The sequence below is a fragment of the Clupea harengus genome, chromosome 15 (assembly GCF_900700415.2).
Source record: "Clupea harengus chromosome 15, Ch_v2.0.2, whole genome shotgun sequence".
NCBI lineage: Eukaryota > Metazoa > Chordata > Actinopteri > Clupeiformes > Clupeidae > Clupea > Clupea harengus.
The window spans coordinates 23,557,961-23,579,237 of record NC_045166.1 but is presented as its reverse complement, the minus strand read 5'-3'; the positions used below and the strand labels follow the sequence as shown (position 1 = coordinate 23,579,237).

The 21,277-nt window shown below is 47.6% G+C and overlaps 1 protein-coding gene across 1 annotated transcript in view; it reads left to right on the top strand.

Moving 5' to 3' along the window:
* The window catches only part of msra (methionine sulfoxide reductase A), an 86,499-nt gene extending 66,772 nt beyond the window's left edge, over window positions 1-19,727 (top strand). Inside the window, 1 exon segment of the mRNA XM_012829171.3 lies at window positions 19,526-19,727. Within this exon segment, the coding sequence (XP_012684625.2) occupies window positions 19,526-19,690 (165 nt within the window). The 3' untranslated portion in view covers window positions 19,691-19,727.
* Window positions 19,728-21,277: the final 1,550 nt, after the last annotated feature.

Below are 21,277 nucleotides of genomic sequence, written 5' to 3'. Positions count from 1 at the left end.
CGCTCTTCCCCTCTCTCTTTCTCTCTCTGTTCCCTTCTCTCTTTCTCTCTCTCTCTCGCTCTTCCCCTCTCTCTTTCTCTCTCTGTTCCCTTCTCTCTTTCTCGCTCTTCCCCTCTCTCTCTCTCGCTCTCTCTGTTCCCTCTCTTTCTCTCTCATGTTTCACTGTCTCTCTCTTTCAGTTCAAGGAACATTATTGGTATGACAAAACCACATTCTGGCATTGCCAAAGCACAGATTAAACGTAGAATGCAACATAGAGATAATCTGAATTTTAAAATTCAGAAACTAGCAAGGCTCTGTGTGTATGTGTGTGTTTGCAGAGAGGGTTCATGTGCACTGTGTGTGTGTGTGTGCATCTCTTATTCAGTGTCCTCGTTATGCTGGCATGCCTCTGGCTTCCTCTCTCCCCCTCTCCCTCCCTCCCTCCCTCCCTCCTCTCTCTCCTCTCTCTCCTCTCTCTCGCTCTGCTGCAATGCAATGTAGAGCTGCTGGCCGACCGCATGCATTGCATCACATGCAGAGGAACCCCACCCTGGCTGAGTGGAGCTCTGCCAGTAGAACAATAGAATTAGCCAAAGAGCTAATGCTAACCTACGCACAGGCTAAAGGGGGCATCTCTCTCTCTCTCTCTCTCTCATCCTCTCTTTGTGTCACTTTCTCATATATTGCAAGGTATTTATATATTCTTTATATATTCATTCATTCATTCCAGTCTGTCCTTCTCACTCTCTTTATTTCTATCTCTTATTTCTTTATCTCTTTATTTCTATCTACTCTCTCCTTCTCTTGCTCTTTTCATATTTAGTTCCCCTCTGTCGCTCCCTTGGACCTCCCCCTCTCTTTCGAATTTCTCTTTCAAATTTAGATTGGAATTTGAAAAGGGCTTCATTGCCATGACCATAACACGGTGCAACACTGTCAAAGCACAGAGGATGAAAACATTCCCCTTCACATTTCTTCACCCACTTACTTGTCCTCTTCCTTTGTCTGCTTGTCTGCAAGGAAGACGTGTGTGTGTGTGTGTGTGTGTGTGTGTGTGTGTGTGTGAGAGAGAGAGAGAGAGAGTGAATCGCACCTTAAAATGGTGCAAAGACACTTGTCCAAACAGAAATCCTCCTCTGTCTCCATTTTTAAATTTAAACTCGGTCTGCAGAGAAGAGAGTGTGTGTGTGTGTGTGTGTGTGAATGTGGTGTGGTCTGCTCTTAGTACAGTGTGTTCTGGTCTTTGTGAGCCATGTTTCAGGAATTGCAGGAGTCTCCAGGAATGGCTTTGTTTTGTGTGTTTGATCGAGTACCTCTCTGGGGTTTCTGTGTTCTAATGCCTTCCATTCGAGAGTCTGTCTGTGCACCGTGTCTCTGTGGAGAAACACCAAACCTACATTTATCTCTGTGTGTGTGTGTGTGTGTGTGTGTGTGTGTGTGTGTGTGTGTGTGTGCGTGTGTGTGTGTGCGCACGGGCATGTGTGTGTACATGTGTGCGGTGTCTTATTTTGGCTACCTCGGTGCTTCCATGCATCTGGTATCACGGGCAAACCGTTTCTGAAGGCATGGAAGGATCTCATCAGACACACACTCCCACACATTTACTGATGCGTGCGCACCTCACACACTACTCACACACTCACACTCACACTCACACTCACACTCACACTCACACTCACACACTCACACTCACACTCACACTCACACTCACACTAACACAAAGAGCTGTACAGAACACCATGCAGCACAGGCACACACAGACACACATTGGTTCAAATATTTCACCAAACAAGCACACTCAGAGCATACAGAATAGCAGCAGCCAGATTGCTCATCAACCTGTCCCTACAAATCTCTATTCACAGTCAGATCTTGCCCAGCCACCTCCATGATGGGCCTAAATGGCAAACAGCAGCTACAAACATGGCGTGAGCTTCCTGACAAATGGCAGCCGGGGGAAAAGGGCACAAGGAAAGCCCAGGACCCCACCACAGTGCACCGACTGTGGGGAGGGGGAGGGGAGGCGGGGATAAGCTTGGGATGTGGGGGTCCCCTGTAGTAGGGGGAGAGCGCGGGGCGCGGGGATACAGGGGTGCTAGTTTTGGGAGGGAAGAGACGAGGGGAGCATATGGGTCAGATTTGTTCCTTCACGCCGGGCTGCCCCCAGCTGACGCCGGCTCCCATCTGCATGCCTCCTAATGCGCCTCCTAATGGTTGCCTAATAACGCGACGGGCGCTCGGGGAGTCCCGCTCCCCCCTCTCTCCCTCTCCTCCTTGCACGCTCTTCTTTCTTTCCCTTTCTCCTCATTCCTCCTTTCATCTCTCCTTGTTCCGCTTTCCTCCCCTCTTCTCCTAACCTAATACTGCTTAGTTGAGGCAGCCGTGTGTTGGCACACGTGTCTGTGTGTGTAACAGAGGAGGGCTGTTTGTGAATGCACATAATTCATGTCGCCTGTGAAGTGTCTCAGAGGCTCTCAGAGGTGACTGCTGTGGCATAGCTGCAGTGGGAGAATGCCACGATCAGAGTCACACACATTTCAGGATTTTTAACATAGCAAGCAACGCAGAAAAGCAAGACTAAGACAAAACATAACATAACATAACATAGCATAACAAACATAATAACATATGTAACATTATAATATAAGTTCATTTAGATAGCATTATATTCAAACCTTATGGTAGATTTAAGACTATTTAAAGTGAGTTGGTCTGTATCATTGTATAGCGTGTTTTACAGAGTGAAAGCACATTCATTCACTGGATTTCATCCCATGGTTTTGTCATTCAGCAGTACATGGTGATCAGTGCGTTATCGTGTGACCATTAGTTTGGTGTACATGGTGATCAGTGCGTTATCGTGTGACCATTAGTTTGGTGTACATGGTGATCAGTGCGTTATCGTGTGACCATTAGTTTGGTGTACATGGTGATCAGTGCGTTATCGTGTGACCATTAGTTTGGTGTACATGGTGATCAGTGCGTTATCGTGTGACCATTAGTTTGGTGTACATGGTGATCAGTGCGTTATCGTGTGGCCATTAGTTTGGTGTACATGGTGATCAGTGCGTTATCGTGTGGCCATTAGTTTGGTGTACATGGTGATCAGTGCGTTATCGTGTGCCATTAGTTTGGTGTACATGGTGATCAGTGCGTTATCGTGTGGCCATTAGTTTGGTGTACATGGTGATCAGTGCGTTATCGTGTGGCCATTAGTTTGGTGTACATGGTGATCAGTGCGTTATCGTGTGGCCATTAGTTTGGTGTACATGGTGATCAGTGCGTTATCGTGTGGCCATTAGTTTGGTGTACATGGTGATCAGTGCGTTATCGTGTGGCCATTAGTTTGGTGTAAACCCACTGTGGGCTGAGGATCAGGCTGACTGATATCAGTGACGCCTTTGCTGTTACTCATCTCTCCTCCTTCTCTAACCTAACGTTAGTTCCTCTCATCTTCCCACCCTCTGCTCTCCTCTCTTCCTCCATCTCCTCTCCTCTCTCTTTTCTCTCTCTATCATCATATGCTTCTCTTTCTCTCCCCCCCCCCTTTTCTCCTTCCACTCATCTTCTCTCCCTTTTTCCTCTCATCTCTCCTGTCTCCCTGCCCACCCTCTTCCCCTCCTCCTCTCTTCCTCCGTGTCAAGTTCTCTTCTCATCGCTTCTCTTTCTCCCTCTCATTTCCCTCCTCTCTCTCTTTCTCTCCTCCTCCTCTCTCTTTCTCTCCTCCTCTCTCTTTCTCTCCTCCTCCTCCTCCTCCTCCTCCTCCTTCTTCTATCTTCCTCTCCAGCAGTGCAGGCGAGCTTCACACAAAATCAATATTCACACACATGTATAAATGATGATGACTCACTGTATACATAATACACATTATGTATATGACACATCCATTACTAATGCCAGTATGTTTATCCTTTCAGTGTGCTGTCAAGACAAGGTTGCCCATTCGTTTCACTTGATACGACTGACAGCCATCATGCTCTACACTATGTTCTACTCTTAAGCATCCAATGATTCAGCACGTGACTTGCTGACCGCCTTGTCTATATGTCTATGACTGGGTGTGTTCATATAGAGTCTATATGTTGACATTGTGCTTTGAATTTAATCAGGTGGTTGTATTATAGGTCTTGAGACAGATTTCGTCTGGTCTGTTTAAGATCAGAGAGTGAAGTGTTCTAGGGTTGCCCCTCTAAAGGCTACTAGACAGTAATCGCATTGTAGGTTGCATTATCTAATGTTTTGTGATCTGATCAGCTAAAACACGTCACCTACCTTCAGACATCTCCCTTCAGTCCCCTCCTCCTTCTGGTATGTTACCGTGGCGGGGACACACGACTGACAGGCAGGCGATCGCCCTGATTGGCTGCATTATTAAAAACCTCATTGGTTTTCCTGATTAGAGATCCCAGAGCAGTTAGAAAGACCAGAGTCCAGCCCCTGGGCACCCCCCTGTGTAAAAAAGAACGTTGGAAATTGTACAACATTTTTCTCAAATGGCATCACTGATCCCACCTTGAACTGACTTTGCCCACAGACTAAATGTGAGTGGAGACCATATGGCCGTCGGTTATACACACGCTGTGGCATGAACACACACAAGCACAATTTAGTTGGGTGTATCGATCTGCCTCTTCAGTACCTGATATGTGATGTGTCGGATTGCTACCCGGCCTTGAGTTTATGTTCTGTTACACTGAAACTCCACTCCAGGGTTTAAAATCACACAGTGCCAATTTCAAGACATGGGAGTCTCACACTGGGAGTATATCATACTAGCAATGGGGAGGATGTCTGATCACACTTCCTGCATTCAAATGGCAGTTTGGTTGTTATCCATCATACTGTGTGTGATGTTACAAATAAACACACAAAAAGAGCCTTTACTTGTCAGATTAGGGATGGGCTTTGAGGGAATGTTTTAGGTAAATTCGGTGGTGTGAAATTATTCAGATGCAGTGAGTGTGTTTGTGTCGTGTGAGTGTGTGTGTGTGTGTGTGTGTGTGTGAGTGTGTTTGTGGGGTGTGCAGGGGTGACAGTGGGCAGCACAGCAGGACTCAGCCTATGTGACTACAGAGCTCAAAGCAGCTTACAGCCCCCTCTCACTGCACACAAGCGCACGTGCACACACACACACACACACACACACACACACACACACACACACACACACACACAAATAACACACACAGATGCATACACGCATGCTTGCATACATATACATTTAGATACACACACAGAAACTCACATTTATACAGCCTACTCAAATACACAAGCACACATGCGTGCACGTACATGTACACACATAAACACGTACACTCACACACGCATGCCTCCAGAATTGCACATCCCCACACACACACACACACACACACACACACACCATACTCTCTCAGATGATGTGTGTGTGTTTTCAGGCATATTGAAAAAGTGCTCACTTCCTCCCCCTGCTGGTGGCTTTGTCCTCTTTGTCTCTCGCGCCCACTCTTTTTCTCCTCTCTATTGTCTGCCCCAACCATCCCCTCGTCCCCCACCCCCACCCCAAGCGCCCCCCCCCCCCTCCCCCGAAGAGACATCTGCGCCTCGCTGAGCACCGAACTACTGCTGCTGCAGCAGCAGGCACCAAGTCACCATGGCAACAGGGGGAGGGCGTCCTCGCCGGCCCTGATTGGTCCACGGTGAGCCAAAATTCAGCAAAAAAGAGGGCAGGGTGGGGCGGGAATGCAGAAGGAGGCGGGGTGAGGGTGGGGTAGGGGTGGATGCCAGGGGGGGGGTTGCTAGGGTCAGAGGTCATGTTGGGGGAAGTCGTCTGGCTGACGTTTTTAATCAGCTGTTCAGGCAACTCCCCCCCTTCCTCCCCCATCAAGCTGGGGGTCTCCTCCAGTCCTTCCCCCCAGTCGTAGTCCAATGGAGGCCAGGAGACAAGGGGTTAATAAAGAAAGCTGCAACAAACAGCTGGGACCATTATGAGTTAAGGGGTGCATGTGTGTGTGTTGAAGTGATTTGAGTGTGAGTGTGAGTGTGTGTGTGTGTGTGTGTGTGTATGTGTGTGTGTGTGTGTGTGTGTGTGTGTGTCTGTGTGTGAGCATGAGAGAAAGAGAGAGTGGTTGATCTATATGTATGGCATGTATTTCTGAGTGTGTGGATCTGAATATCTGTTTGTGTTTGTGTATGAGTCAGTATATATTTATTTTGGGGTGTGTGTGTGTGTGTGTGTGTGTGTGTGTGTGTGTGTGTGAGAGAGAGAGATTGGGAGATTGGAGTGATCTTTACATAGAGCTCTTCAGGAGGAAGAATGATAGGCTCTTCAGTAGAGAGGGGTGGGGTGTGTGTGTGTGTGTGTGTGTGTGTGTGTGTGTGTGAGGGGTTGCCCCCAGCAGGAGCGTGTCTAGTAGGAGTGAAAGGTCAGCGTCTGCCGTCTCTTTGTTGTCTGTTGGGTTGGGGGTTTCCTACTCCTGAGCATCTTCTTTGAGGGAAATAAGTGGGTACGTGTTAGTGAGGGAGCTGCTTCTATATTGCTAGGTGCATTTTGCTGTAAACACACACATAGGAACACTCTCACACACACATGTACACACTCACTCACACACACACACACACACACACACACACACACACACACGCTGCTGTGATGGGTATCAATATTGATGCTGCATGAGTGGTGAGCTGCTGCAGCTCTGTGGGGGGTCCAGGTTTTTGGGGGAGAGAGGGAAGTATACGCAGATGGAGACCACTGACTGGGCGTCTGCAGCGTCTGCCTAACAGCCTAAATGCGTGGTTTGTATGTGTGTGCATTTGTGTGTGTGTGTGTGTGTGTGTGTGTGTGTGTGTGTGTGTTGCAGTGTGTTTGCATGGTTTGCGTTTCTGCGTGTGTTTGTATGTTGACGTATTTCAGTATTAAACATCATTTTCTGTTCATTCACATAAGCATCTATTCACATTGAGAGAGTGTGTGTTGAACACACACACACACACACACACACACACACACACACACACACACACACACACACACACACACAACCCCTCTCTCTCTCTCACCTCTGATTGGCATGAGTTGGCATCAGTTGACCTGAACAGGAGAAAGGGCATAGAAGCAAAAGCTTAGTGAACCATACCAATGTGTATTGTGTGTGTGTGTGTGTGTGTGTGTGTGTGTGTGTGTGTGTGTGTGTGCGCGCGCGCGTCCGTGTGTGTGTGTGCATGTGCGTCCTGCTGCTATTTCACACACACAGTGCAGGAAGGATTGCAGAGATCACCCAGGGTTCAACCAGAACAAATTTGTAGCGTATCGACTGAGAGTCGAGCCCCGCTCAATACCCAGGAAGTGGCCCTCGTTTGAGATGTGACTTTGTGTGTGCTAATTAACCTTGCCGAGGACGTCCTCTCCGCAGGGTCATGTGGACACACTCTGGGGTGAGCTCAAACCCACAAGCTTTTGTCAAAACAGCTCACTGTGCAGAGCCCTGCCCTTACCAGCTGAATTAGCTCAGTTTTGATACATTACTGTGACGTTAATGTCAGCTTAATTCCTTCACATTTACATCTACCTCACTGACTTCTATTCACTGACTTACATTACAGTGGAGATATAGTGGCAGTATGTGTTCTCCCTGCGTGACAAACCCCCTTGGCATTGTGGTTGTTAGCACCTTGCTCTTCCAGGGCTACAGAAACACATCAGAAAAGACAAGACTCTACAAGACTGGGATGTGTAGTCTTTTATGGATTACAGATTGAAGAAGCAAAATAACTAAAAGCAAATAAGGCACTTGTGCTTAAGTGCATTAAAAATGCATCATGTTTGAATACTGGCCACAACGTTATAGTTTGATTACGAGTCAGATTGCCTGAATTCTTAAACAGCACTATCATGCTCTCAGGTTGTGGTTGATGCATTTGAGCTGGATCCTTTGACAGGCAGATATTCCCTTAACGTGAGCGAATGCCCTTGAACTGCAAAACTGGGGACACGGTGACTTTATCATGCCAACCACAAGGGGGCACTCTGAAGCATTCGAACCAGCAAGCAGGGCACTCTTCCAATCTTTTTCTCTCCCATTATCTCGGACTCGCTCTCTCTCTCTCTCTGTCTGTCTTTCTTTCTCTCTCTCACTCACTCTTCTTTCTGTTATTTTTGTCTGTCCTCTCTCTCCATCTCTAGCTCGCTCCTACTCTCTCCCGGGAGCTCAGGCAGCGCATGTTCCTATCTATTAGTGTCTCAATTAAGGCGCTACCAAAGACAGGTTTTCTCCTCCGAGGCATCCACACGAGCGCCTCACCTTGCCTAGCTGCCTTGAGCCAAATTTGGGGGCGCGGGGATGGAAGGGGGAAGGGAGTTGCCGGTGCTCCACCAATTACGCCAGAACCGTCAATGTCCGCCAGACATCAGAATGCTTTTAATTAGGCAGACCATGACCACACACCGCTTCTCTCATTATTGTGGTGGTAGAGTGGATCTTGGTCTGGGTGTAGAGGGACATGACGTGTGTATGTGTGTGTGTGTGTGTGTGTGTGTGTGTATGTGTGTGAGGCAATAATGCTTGAAGGAATGTTCTCAAGGAGGTTGTTTGCCTCTCTGGCTTGCATCTCGTGTGTTTTTTTGTTATTGTTGTTGTTGTTGTTGTTATTTTTAAGCTTGAAGAAAGATTTGTGTATTTTCCACCGTTCTGTGTCATGTGTGTCCTTGGCTCATGCCATTCTGTGGAGGGGAGGTGGTGGAGACGGGGCGGGGGTGCAGGTGAGCAGGAGCATGGCTGCCCGAGGAGTGAGGGCGTTGGGGAGATGGTGGCTGGAGGGTCTGGCTCTTTCATCCTGGAGTCCTGGAGACGTGAAATCCCAGAGACAGCCTGATGGTCTTTTGGGGGGAGGCTGGAGTGTTTGTGGAGGTCAGGTAGAGACAGTGAGGATGGTGAGAGAGGGAGAGAAAGAGAAGAGTGGGGTGATGCATATAGATAGAGGACAGCATGAGAGAGTGATGGCGAGGGGGGGTGGGGGGGGGGCGTAGGTCAGGACGAGGTTAATGCAATCTCACAATGAGTGTGTGTGTGTGTGTGTGTGTGTGTGTGTGTGTCCGTGCTGTTCTATGCCAGGTGCCGTTGTGCACATATGTTCGTGTGCAAGTGTTTATTCATCTGAGTGGATTGGGTGGTTACCTCAGCTGTGCAAAGCATCAGTGCTCACCTGTGCTGCTGGAACAAGCAAGGCTGTCTGGGTGTGTGTGTGTGTATGTGTGTGTGTGTGTGTATGTGTGTGTGTGTGATTGTGAGTGACAGGAGGCCAGGGCCAGAGTAATTAGCTTTCGCCCTGTCTGCAGTCCGACTGCTCTGGATATTTCCTGACCAGCTTGCTGAAGCCTGGCTGCATACACACACACACACACACACACACACACACACACACACACACACACACACACACCTCCCTCCTACACAACCTTTTCAGCCTCACACATCCGTCACATCACACACGTACACGTACACGTACACACACACACACACACACACACACACACACACACACACACACACACAGAATCCTGCATCCCACACACCTCACACACACACCCTTTTCAGCCTCACACTTCCATCACGTCACACACACAAACACACACACACACTCTCTCTCTCTTTGTAGCCCCCCTCCCCCATCTGTGGCCATTCTAAATGGAGTGGTGTTGCATGCTGCTCCGTGACTTCCTAATGTACCCGAGCAGTTGGTTTAGCAAACAGCGAGCTGCCAGCCATCTGCCAGCGAAATCTGCCTGCAAAATTGCTTCAGTAACAAACGCAACTTCTCTCACTCTCTCACATTTTATCTTTCTCTGTCTTTCTCTCTCGCTCACACACACTTTTCGGTCCTGCTCACACACACACACACACACACACACACACACACACACACACACACACACACACACACACACATTCTCCTTCCTCTCCATCGTTTACTTGTCTCTTCCTTCCTTCCTTTTCACTCCTTTTCTCTTCCGTCCTCTCGTCTGTTTTTCTCTCACTCCTCTCTTTCCCCCATAGAAACACTCAGGCAATGCTGGAGCTTTCTGTCCCTGTGTTTTAGGGAGAATGTGTGTGCGTGTGTGTGTGCGTGCGTATGTGTGCGTGCGTGTATGTATGTGTGTGTGTGTGTATTTGCCTCGGAAATTATTCACCTCATGACAAAAATACTGACTGTGTTTTAGAACTGCTGTGTTCATCATTCTACCTAAGTGTCTCCACAGAGTCATGGATTCCTTTGTGTGTGCATGTGTGTGAATGTGTGTGTGTGTGTGTGTGTGTGTGTGTGGTCCACAATGTGAACTGAGGTCTTCTTGTATCTGACGTGTGGGAAGAAGCGCTCTTCTTCCTTCCCTCGCCCCTGACCCTCACACACACACACACACACACACACACACACACACACACACACACACACACACACACACACACACACACACACACACACACACACACACACACACACACACAGAGAGTTCCTTTTCCCTTCTAGCCATCTCTCATCTGGTTCTCTGCTTCCCTCTTAATTCTTATCTTTCATTACAAATTCGGTTGGAGCAGTGGTGGGGATGTCATCATAAACCTGACATCTCACCTCTGGTTGGCTTCGCTGTTATAATCACCTCCGCGGGCAGTCTTTGCAGTACTGCCACTGGCAAACTTCTGTGCTTTTAACACATTTAGGTGAGACAAGACAGGAAAGAACACACAACCCACAACAGCATCCCTGTCAATCAAGCCTGAACACTTCAGAGTAAAGGTTGCCATGTCAACTGGGAGTGTTTTTTTTTGCCTCCTCCTTCATCTTCATCTTCTTCCTCTTCTCTCGAGTCAGCGTCAGATGGATGCTGCCCATCCTATTTCATTTCAACTATCTCCTCTCTCGCTTTCTCTCTCTTTCTCTCTTCCCCTTTCCACTGTTTTTTTTTTTCCCATCCTGACCACACCAGGCTTTCCTATTTTCATGTTGCCTTTTGCGATGGCTCCCGCAAGAGACCTGAACAAATGGTTGTGAAAGAAATGTTTCTTTTTAATTATTATCATGATGTGTTTTAGTTTGATATTAGTTAGTTAGTTAAATGGAGGACTAAGCTCTTTCCATTGTTCTGTGAAAGGAAGTTTGAAACTGTGGGAAGAGAAGCTTGGAATTCAGACTGTCATGAAATGTTTAGGTTAAGACTGATTTATTGGTCTAAGACCCATAGTCAGGGTTTTTGGGGGTCTTAGGTAAACATTCTTGTGTTTTGGAACCAGGCATGGGAAGACAGAGCCATGGGTGTGTCATTGTCTTTGTTCTGTGAGATTTTCTTAATAAATGGTCAGGCAAGTTACTCAAGGGGCAGTGTATGTGGGGACAGCGTTCTGAAACCACTACTCTCCTCTGGGCCAGAGTAAATGTCTGTTACTTGATTTTATTCTTGGTTGTGTGTGTCTTAATAACTGAGGTTTAAATACAGTCCTTATACAAAGGGTGAAATAATTCCCTGACAATGGTATGGAACAGATTTTTTGGCAGGGCCACTTCCTTCGCCCTAAACATCATAATGGGCAAAGGCAAGGCGGTGCCAGGGAAAGAAGCGATGCCACTTTCCTCTCCTCTCCGAGAGACGCTGGCACCGCAGAGCAGTGCCAGCAGAACGGAAGAATACCGTGCTCAGAGAAAAAAAAAAGACGGCATTCATGATGTTATGTGGGTATGCACACACATATGTGCACACACATAAAGCACCTGCTTACACACACTCACAGATGCGCATGTGTACTTAATCACACACAGACAGACAGACAGACACACACACACACACACACACACACACACACACCATGGCTGTTTCTCTTACAGTGACATTTGATCTGTACGATCCACATGATGAATTTAAGCAGTCAGTCACACTAAACTGGCTCTCCTATCTGCTAACGGCCACACAGAGGACAAAGCCTCCGAACTAGCGGCGCTCCCAAACGCTGCTGCTCATACTCCCTCAGACTGTTGTTTTTAGACCATATAGAAAACATTTCAACCACTCCATACGTCTCCTTTATAGTCACACGTCATTCAGTTAAACATTGAGCCTTGGAGGTATTGGCTTTTTTTGTTTTTTTTGTTTTAACGTGCTGTTTGTGTGGTGATGTTTCTTCATAATACAAACCTAAAGCGTGTGCATTATTACTGGCCATTACTGTTGGTATTGGAGTGATTGTGTTGGTATGTTTGAACACACTCAAACTAGTTGTTAGGGGCGCTCCTTCATGGAAATCACTTGGTAGGGAAGGACATTGGTACATCTACAGTATATACACAACTGTACATAAAGCGAATATAAAGGCTAAAGAGAGCCAAGATATTTGATACCGCAAACATATTGTTTGACTATTGAAACTATTGTTTCACAATCTTGTCAACGGATGCATTTTAGTATTTAGTATTTAACTAAATTCTGTGTCTGGTTTAGTACATATAATTTTTACATCTTCTTTCTCCTCTTTGTATATCTCCCTTGCCTTTATTTCATCTTCTATAGCAAGCCTTTCTCCCTGCACCTCTGAAGATAAAAATGGCCCGTCTTGGTGCTGTTGGCTTTCAGCCTGCGTCTATTTGGATTCTCCTGTCTTCCTCCTCTTTTCTCTCTCTGTAAAGTTGGTCATGGCCCAGTAATACCCCCCCTCCCCAAACACATACAAACACACACACACACACACACGCACAGCCTCTCCTCTCTCATTGTCTCCTTCCTGTTGCTCTCTTGCATCTTACAAGCGTGTGACGCCTGCAACATGGAGCCATGGCACTGAGCTTATCTCTGCCTTTCATGTGCTCCTCTCTCTCACTCTGTCTCTCCCTCTCTCTCTCTCTCTCTCTCTCTCTCTCTCTCTCTCTCTCTTTCTTTCTTCCATCCGTGCTTAGCCAGGAGGCCATGCTGTGCATTGTATTTGCAATCCAAATGAGCACTCGGTCTGACATGCAAATTAATGACTCTGAATTATGCATTTAGTAATGTGTAGTCGACACGCAGCGGCAGCCATTTTAAATGCATTTATTATTTTGCCGTTTATTTTGGGCAAACACTCTTGTGGCTGCTCTGCTTATCAGTCTGTGATCACCGCTAACATTCAGCATATTCTCACACTTCAACTCTTCTCCCGTGCTTTGAATTCTTTCACTCATTCATCAATTCGGGTTTATTATTTCAGTTTTTTTTTTTTACAAATGCATCTTGGCAGCAGTCATATGTTGATGTAAGAAGAATTCCTATTATCCTGTCATTCATTGGTCAGTTGTTTTCTTTTTTAGTTCGGTGTTGGGTTGAAAACCTAATAACAGTCACTGTCGCATGCCGGGCCGGGCCGGGCCACAGCCACAGCCCTCGTATGTGTGTGTGTGTGTGTGTGTGTGTGTGTGTGTGTGTGTATGTGTGTGTGTATGTGTCCCCCCTGTTGGTATGCAAACAGAAGGGGTTGATTGTGTGCGTTTCGAGATGCGTGCGTGTGCTTCCGATGGCCTTTCTTTGCTGTTTGCGTGGCCTTCTCTGTTGTGTGGACACAGGGAGGTGGAGGAGGACAGGCACCTTTAGCTGTACCTGCTGCCCCTCATCAACCCCCCCCCCCCCCCTCCCCAGACCCCATCATCAACCCCCCCTCCCCAGACCCCATCATCCTCTTCTCTTCTCTTCTCACCTCTACGACTCTACATCCCCCATCCCTCCATTCTCTTGTCTGGTCCCTGGTGTGTGTGTGTGTGTGTCTCTGTGTGTGTGTGTGTGTGTGAGTCTCTGTGGGGATGACCTGACCCTTGGCCCAGGGTGGGTCTGTGTAGAACGGAGGGAGGGATCAGATGATTGGATGAATGAATAAATGATGAACGGCTGTTTTAAGTATCTGGATCTGGCTGGGCGTGTGTGTGTTTGTCACTGACTATTCTATGATGTATTGAGTCCATGAAGGACATCTCGCCAACGTAAAAAAAATATCAAGACGGTAAAGGTTCAAAGGGTCAGTAACTGACTATTGTATTCATGAAGGCACATCTGAAGGCACGATGAATTTTTTTTTTTTTTTTAAACTAAATGTTTAATGTTGTCAAACTCTGAATAACAAAAGACTGAGGTAGGACACAGCTGGTTACATTTTGCATACTATTGCAATGATTTTAACACATATTAAGAATATTAGAGGAAGCAGTTTGTTATTTCAGTGGTTAGAGATTTAAGAGAGCGTGGAGCTTAATTTACATTTTGATTTTAACACATATTAAGAATATTAGAGGAAGCATTTGGTGAAACTTTGTTATTTCAGTGGTTAGAGATTTAAGAGATGGTGGAGCTTGACTAATTTACATTTTGCCTCAACCGAATGGTTTTTGGAGTTTTTAGAGATACTACCAAACACTGACCCACTTGCAGGGGAGACAAACCCAGTAATAGGCTGGCGTGATGGGCATGTTTGACCCATGTGAGCGGAGTTCTTTATGTCCGGTTGAGTGTGTAGGGTGAATCCTCAGTGGGCTGTATTGGTCATATGCGATGCATGTGTGCTGAGTGTGGTGAAGCTGAGAGGTGCACTGCACAACATACTGGCTTCTCAAATGAGAATACTCAGTTACACATGTGCAGCTGCAATCATGGATGTGTGTATTGACATATCTTAAGCTTGAGACACACACACACACACACTGAAAAGCAGACAAACAAATATTTACAAATATCACACTAAAGTTTATAAGGGCGTGGCAGATTAGTTTCACCACATGGGTCTTGGTCTTTCATCTGGTACCTGGGCCAGCTTAGGTGGGGTGTGTATGTACATTTACATTTACATTTAGTCATTTAGCAGACGCTTTTATCCAAAGCGACTTACAATGTATACACATTTTACATTTACACTGATGGCACACTGCACATCAGGAGCAATTAGGGGTTCAGTGTCTTGCTCAAGGACGCTTCGACAGGGAATCGAACTAGCAACCTTCTGATTACTAAACGACTTCTCTACCACTGTACCACTGTCGCCCCCATATGTATGTAGGGCTCTGTTCTTTGACTACTTTTCACTGAATTAGCTAACTAGCCATTTAGAACCAGAGGTAAATCTGGACCGAAGTACCCTGGCTTCACATGAAAGTCATGAGGCCCAGTCCGAGCCCATTGCCCGAGCCCATTGCCCACCCCCCCCCGGGCCCCCTCGAAGCCCCATTCCCATTCTAAGAGGCCCTTTTGCTCCTAAGGGGCTTATGTCAACTGTAACCACACTGTCTAGCCTGTGTGTTTCTACAGCCATGAAACAGTCGTGATTTCACCAGAGAACGGCTGACTCTGGGGGGGGGCGCCTGGGCCAGATCAGGGCCGGACCGGAGACGGACCGGAGACAGATCTGTGCCAGACGTCACCGCTCACCTGGGGGACCTACCCATCCGTTCCAGCTCTGCCAGATGCTACCAGCCCCCCGCCGCCCCCCCCCAGTAGTCCTGAACCTGTTTACTGGCCACAATGGGTTTGAATGTGTGTGTCTGCGCGTGTTTGCTTTTTCTTTATGTGCAAGCCTTCACACTATAAAAAGGTGGCACATCAATACAGACCCCCTACCCCCTCCCATTTCTCAATCTCTCACACACACACACACACACACACACACACACACACACACACACACACACACACACACACACACACACACACACACACACACACAGTCTCCAGCTTCAATGGTATCTGGGGGTGCCAGCGTGGCGCAGTGCCAGCAGGGGCCTGGCATCTCCCTGGTGGAAGAGCTGGGCAGGCTGGCAGGGAGGACTGCGGCGGACGATAGCTACCTGCTGGGGCTCCACGCTGTGCCATTCAGGCCCATGAAAGGAGCGCTTAAGCCACACTGTCTCTACTGTCTATTGCATTCATAACAGGAGAGAGGGGGAGAAGAAGTTTAGTTCGAGGATGTGCGTGTGCGTGTGTGTGTGTGTGTGTCCATGTGTGTGTTTGTGTGTGTGTGTGTGTGTGTGCATGTGTGTGTGTATTAGGACTGTGTGTATAACATGTTTCTCTTTGTGTGCATGTTTGTGTGAATGAGAAGAAGGTGAGAATCATAAAGATGAATGTACAGGTGTATGTGTTGGCGCATGTTTGTGTAGAACTGTGTGTGTGTGTGTGGGGAGTGGATTGGCTACTGGTCATGTTTTCTGTGCATAACTTCGTGCATTACTCTACTGATACCAAAGAATACGCTATGTTCTAGTCACTGTCTCTGTTACACACACACACACACACACACACCATCATATCTCAAGCATTTTCAAAACATCTTGGTGTGTGATTGACCCTCCTCCTCCATTAATACCCTACTCTGCAGCGCTCCCACGTACTCAAGCCCTTACCCCACGGTGAGGCCCTGCTTCTGCTCCGGCTCGACCCTCTCGACTGACACACTCTCCAGAATCAAACCCATCCCTCACCCCCTCCCATCCCCATTAGCAGACGAGCCCCAACTGGGCCTCCACCAGCCTTGAGCAGAGTGTTTTCCGTGTGTAATAACTGCTCAGGAGCGCGTGTGTGTGTCCTCGGGAGCAGGAGCCTCATCTCCAGGCCCTGGTTAGAGTTCTCCTCCTCCTCCTCCTCCTCCTCCTCTTCCTCTTCCACTCGTCTGTCATCTCATCTCATCCCAGTCCCTGGTTAGAGCTCTCCTCCTCCTCCTCCTCCTCCTCCTCCTCCTCCTCCTCCTCCTCCTCTTCCACTCGTCTGTCATCTCATCTCATCCCAGTCTCATTCGTTCATTTGTTCGTTCTTTAGCCTGCTCCTGCCCTGGAGGGCACGATGGGGGCCCACTGATGGAGCTGGGGGGGGGGTGGGGGGAGGGGGTGGGGGGCGGGAGGACACGAGCTGCGCTGGGCAAGTTGGGCAGTTGGGTGTCTGTGACCAGCCGCAAGGAAATAGGGAGGTGCTGTGTGTGAGAGAGGGATTGTATATGTATCTGTGTGACAGAGAGCGAGCGAGTGTGTGTGTGTGAGACAGTGTGTGTGCATGTATGTGTGTGTTTAAGAGTGTGTTTGTGTGTGTGTGTGTGTGTGTGTGTGTGTGTACCTGGCTCCCGTTGGCAACAGCTGCTCCTAACAGGTGCGTGCCCGGCTTTCGGCAGATGGCCGGCCAAATGAGGTGCTTGGCAGGTTCTGTACCTAGTGCTGCCGCGCTCTCTCAACTGTATTATCGCACGCACGCACGCACGCACGCACGCACGCACACACACACACACACACACACACACACACACACACACACACACACACACACACACACACACACACACACACACAATCTCACACACTCAAAGATCTTCGGGCACATAGAGAGAGAGAGAGAGAGAGAGAGAGAGAGAGCACAGAACAGAAGACACCAAAACAGATAGAAATAAAGGGAAGAAAAGGGAACAAGAGGGAGGAGGATGAAATTGGAAAGGATGGAATAGAGAAAGGCGAGAAATTGAAAAAAATTGAAAATGGAGAGGGGGGGCGACTTTTAAAAACCTTTATTTAACAACCATCAAACACCAATAAAAACAAATCAGCCTACAATCACCAGAGAGAAAGAAAGAGAAAGAGAGAGGCGAGTCCCTTTCAGCATGCTCTCTTAGCTGCTCCTGCTGTGCATGTGCGTGTGCCTGTACTCGGAGGGACACGGGCAAAAATGGGCTACTGGCCATGAACAGACATTTTGAACCAATTTTAATGATTCTTTTGTAATAAGCTAATTATCCCATGAAATTTTAGATGTTTCCACTGATTGTGATCGTCACCATTTGGGCACCTCTTACCTTTTCATAATTCCATGCCAATTATAAGCATTCAAATTTAAACTAGAGTCTAGAAAGACGACTGAGGATGAGAACAATTGATAGTTGAGAAATGGCGGCAGGGAGACAAAAACGAATGCGGGGACAAACGTGGGGACAAATGAGGAGACACGGAGATGGACACTAAGAGAAAAACAGGGGAAAAAAAGCTTCCCAAATTGAAGGCAGCCTCTTTTGAAACTCCTCCAACAATCTGTCCTACAGAAACACTTCTGCTACTACCCATGCCTGGTCAAAAAACTGTCAGAAAGGATCAATATTTACATCAAGAACAGTAAATCAAATAAGTGTCAGTATTTTCAGTGCACTTCTGCTCCTCTCCCGGTGTGCCACCCCTAACCTAGTGGGATGCCTTGTAAGTAGGTTACCTTGCACCCCTCCCCTTCTGGCACCTGCCTCCCTGTTCACCTGTTCCTTTCACAGTCAGAGCTCCTCGCGAGGAGAACTAAGGCCTGTCACCACCCATTCACGTTCGCACTGCACCGCGCCGCGCGCGGCACTGCCATACATAAAACATAAGCGGGGCCGGGCGCCGACAGGTGCCGCCATGTGGAAAGGAGCTCTGGAGATGGGACCCACAGCTCGCCTACACCTCATACCTCCACCCCCCCTATCCCAACCCCCTACGGGTGCCTGAGAGAGGGCTGAGGTGCTCGTGTGTGAGTGTGTGTGTGTGTGCTCTGACCCCAAACCGTCAAAATGTATTTTATGATGGGGGAAGGAAGGGAGGGGAGGGAGATGTGGAGGACAGACACGTTCAGGTCAACTGCGATTCGGTCGGTTTCTGTGGACTTGAGCTGGCCAAAAATGGGTGCATTTGTGTATATGTGTGGGTACATGAATGCTGTGTGTGTGTGTCTGTGTGAATGTGTGCTTGTGTGTGTGTGTATGTATGAATGTATGAATGTGTGTGTGTGTGTGTGTGTGTGAATGTGTGCTTGTGTGTGTGTGTATGAATGTGTGTGTGTGTGTGTGTGTGTGTGTGTGTGTGTGAATGTGTGTGTGTAATTGTAGGCTTTGTGCGGTGCCTCTGGCATCTCGTGTGCCAGGTGGATGAATACCCACAATTCGCCGGGAGAGGACGCCCAGTGCATCTGGACCTCAGCATCCACATCTGTCTCTCCTGCGCTCTCTGTCTCTCCTGTGCTCTCTGTCTCTCTTTCTTTCTTTCTCTACTCCGCTCACATCACTGCCATTAACATCCAACCCTTCTTGCTGTAGATCTCTCTCCCCTTTCTTTCCCTTTCTCCATTTCCCCATTTCTATTTGTTCCACATATTGGTACCCTTTCTCTCCATTCCTCGATGGATTTACTGTTCTTGATGTAAATATTGATCCTTTCTGACAGTTTTTTGACCAGGCATGGGTAGTAGCAGAAGTGTTTCTGTAGGACAGATTGTTGGAGGAGTTTCAAAGAGGCTGCCTTCAATTTGGGAAGCTTTTTTTCCCCTGTTTTTCTCTTAGTGTCCATCTATTCCCCTGATTCCTTCAGGGTTTTTATTTGTTTAGTGCCATACTGTAGGTCATGGCATTTTAAGCGTTGGAGGGGCAGCTTTGCTGAATAGGAGCAGGAATGAATCCCCCTTCGCCTCACTTGACATTGCTTAGATTATGTACATGTTTAAAGCAGAGAAGAAAACCACTCATCTTTTGTAATTACTTTTTGTCACTGGTTCTAACTCACCATCTCTCTCCTGATATAGGTCTTAAAGGAAGATGGCTTTGGAGCCATTACCACGGAGATAGCGGAGGGCAAAGAGTTCTACTACGCCGAGGACTACCACCAGCAGTACCTCAGCAAGAACCCCGGTGGCTACTGCGGATTGGCCGGCACCGGCGTGTCCTGTCCAATAGGAGTCCGGTCTTAGATAGACTGGCTAGTTTTAGAGTGAGTTGCCTTAATAACAGATGTAAAGACAGTACAGTGAGTCAGGTCTGACAGTCAGTGCAGTATATATATATATATATATAAATATGAGTATTGTGCAATTTCTGCACTGTAACGCACAATAATAATAATAAAAAAAAACAGTGTTTTCAGTTTCAACTGTGTCTCTTGTGTGGATCTGTGTTGATGGTTAGGTGGTGTTTGTGCGCGTGTGTGTGTGTGTGTGTGTGTGTGACCTCTGGTGGTCATATGAGCATGTTAACTGCGGTATTCTGCAGTCACAGCCTGGGGGTCTGTCCTAGTTACCCTCTGACTCATCAATCATTGGGTGCATGTGTGTGTGTGTGTGTGTCAGAGAGTGGGCATGTATATGTGTGTTTATATCTGAGCTTGTAAATGTGGTGTGATTTTGCATCAGTGTGTGTGTCCGTCTGTGATTGAGTCACGGAATAGGCATGCGTATATGTGTACATATCTGAGCATATGAATGTGGTGTGATTGTACGTGTGTGTGTCAGTCTGTGTTGTGTGTACGTGACAGAGAAAAAGCACATGTGTTTATTAGGTAAGTGTGTGAGTGTGTTTATGTGAAAGAGAAAGAGTACATATGTATGTTAGATATGCATGTGTGAGATGTGTTTGAAAGAGAGAGAGTGTATGTGTGTGTGTGTGTGTGTGTGTGTGTGTGCGCGCGCTTGTCTGTGTGTGTGTATATATGTGTGTGTGTATGTGTGGATCTCACAGGCAAACATACCCAGCAGGAGGGCAGCCTTAGTGCCAGGCCCTGTGCTGTTTGCCATCAGCCTCAGAGACATAGAGGGGCTGTGGGGCATATGGACAGTCTGTATGTACACAAGCTGAACACACAGACACACACACAGAAACACACACACACACACACACACAGGGACGCACAATAGCACATTAGTACATGCACACTCTCACAGACTTTCACTAACATGTTCACGAACACACATATAGAACTCCAGACACACACGAGCACTTAACCCTACTACCACAAACGCAGATCGGCTTAAATGGTCTGGTGAGTGAGTGTGCCCTAACTCTAATCTCTGCTAATAGTCCACGGGCATATGACGCATCATCGCTGCATCCTAACAACAAAGATGTTATACAACCATTTTTCCACACAAACAGCCTCCTCCGACGGCACCAGTGGGGTTACTGGGACCGTAAGAACCTCAGCTGACCTCTACATGTTTGACCTCTTTACACATGCACACACACGCACACACACACACACACACACACACAAAACACACAGAGACAAATATATTTCTCCACAGCTGTTATTTCCAAAAAGGCTCACACATTTAAACACCTATTTCTCTCTCTTCGGGCGCTTGTGGAAGGTATGGCTGGTCGTCCATCTCTCCCTCTCTCCTTCTCTCCCTCTCCATCTGTCTGGACTGCCAGTGCACAGATCTATTCATCCCACCATCTGTCCTCCCCCTACTGTAGGCGCGTACCTCTCATACAGCGACGCACACTTCATCAAACACACACACACACACACTGCAAGAAGACACACATACCTACATACTCCA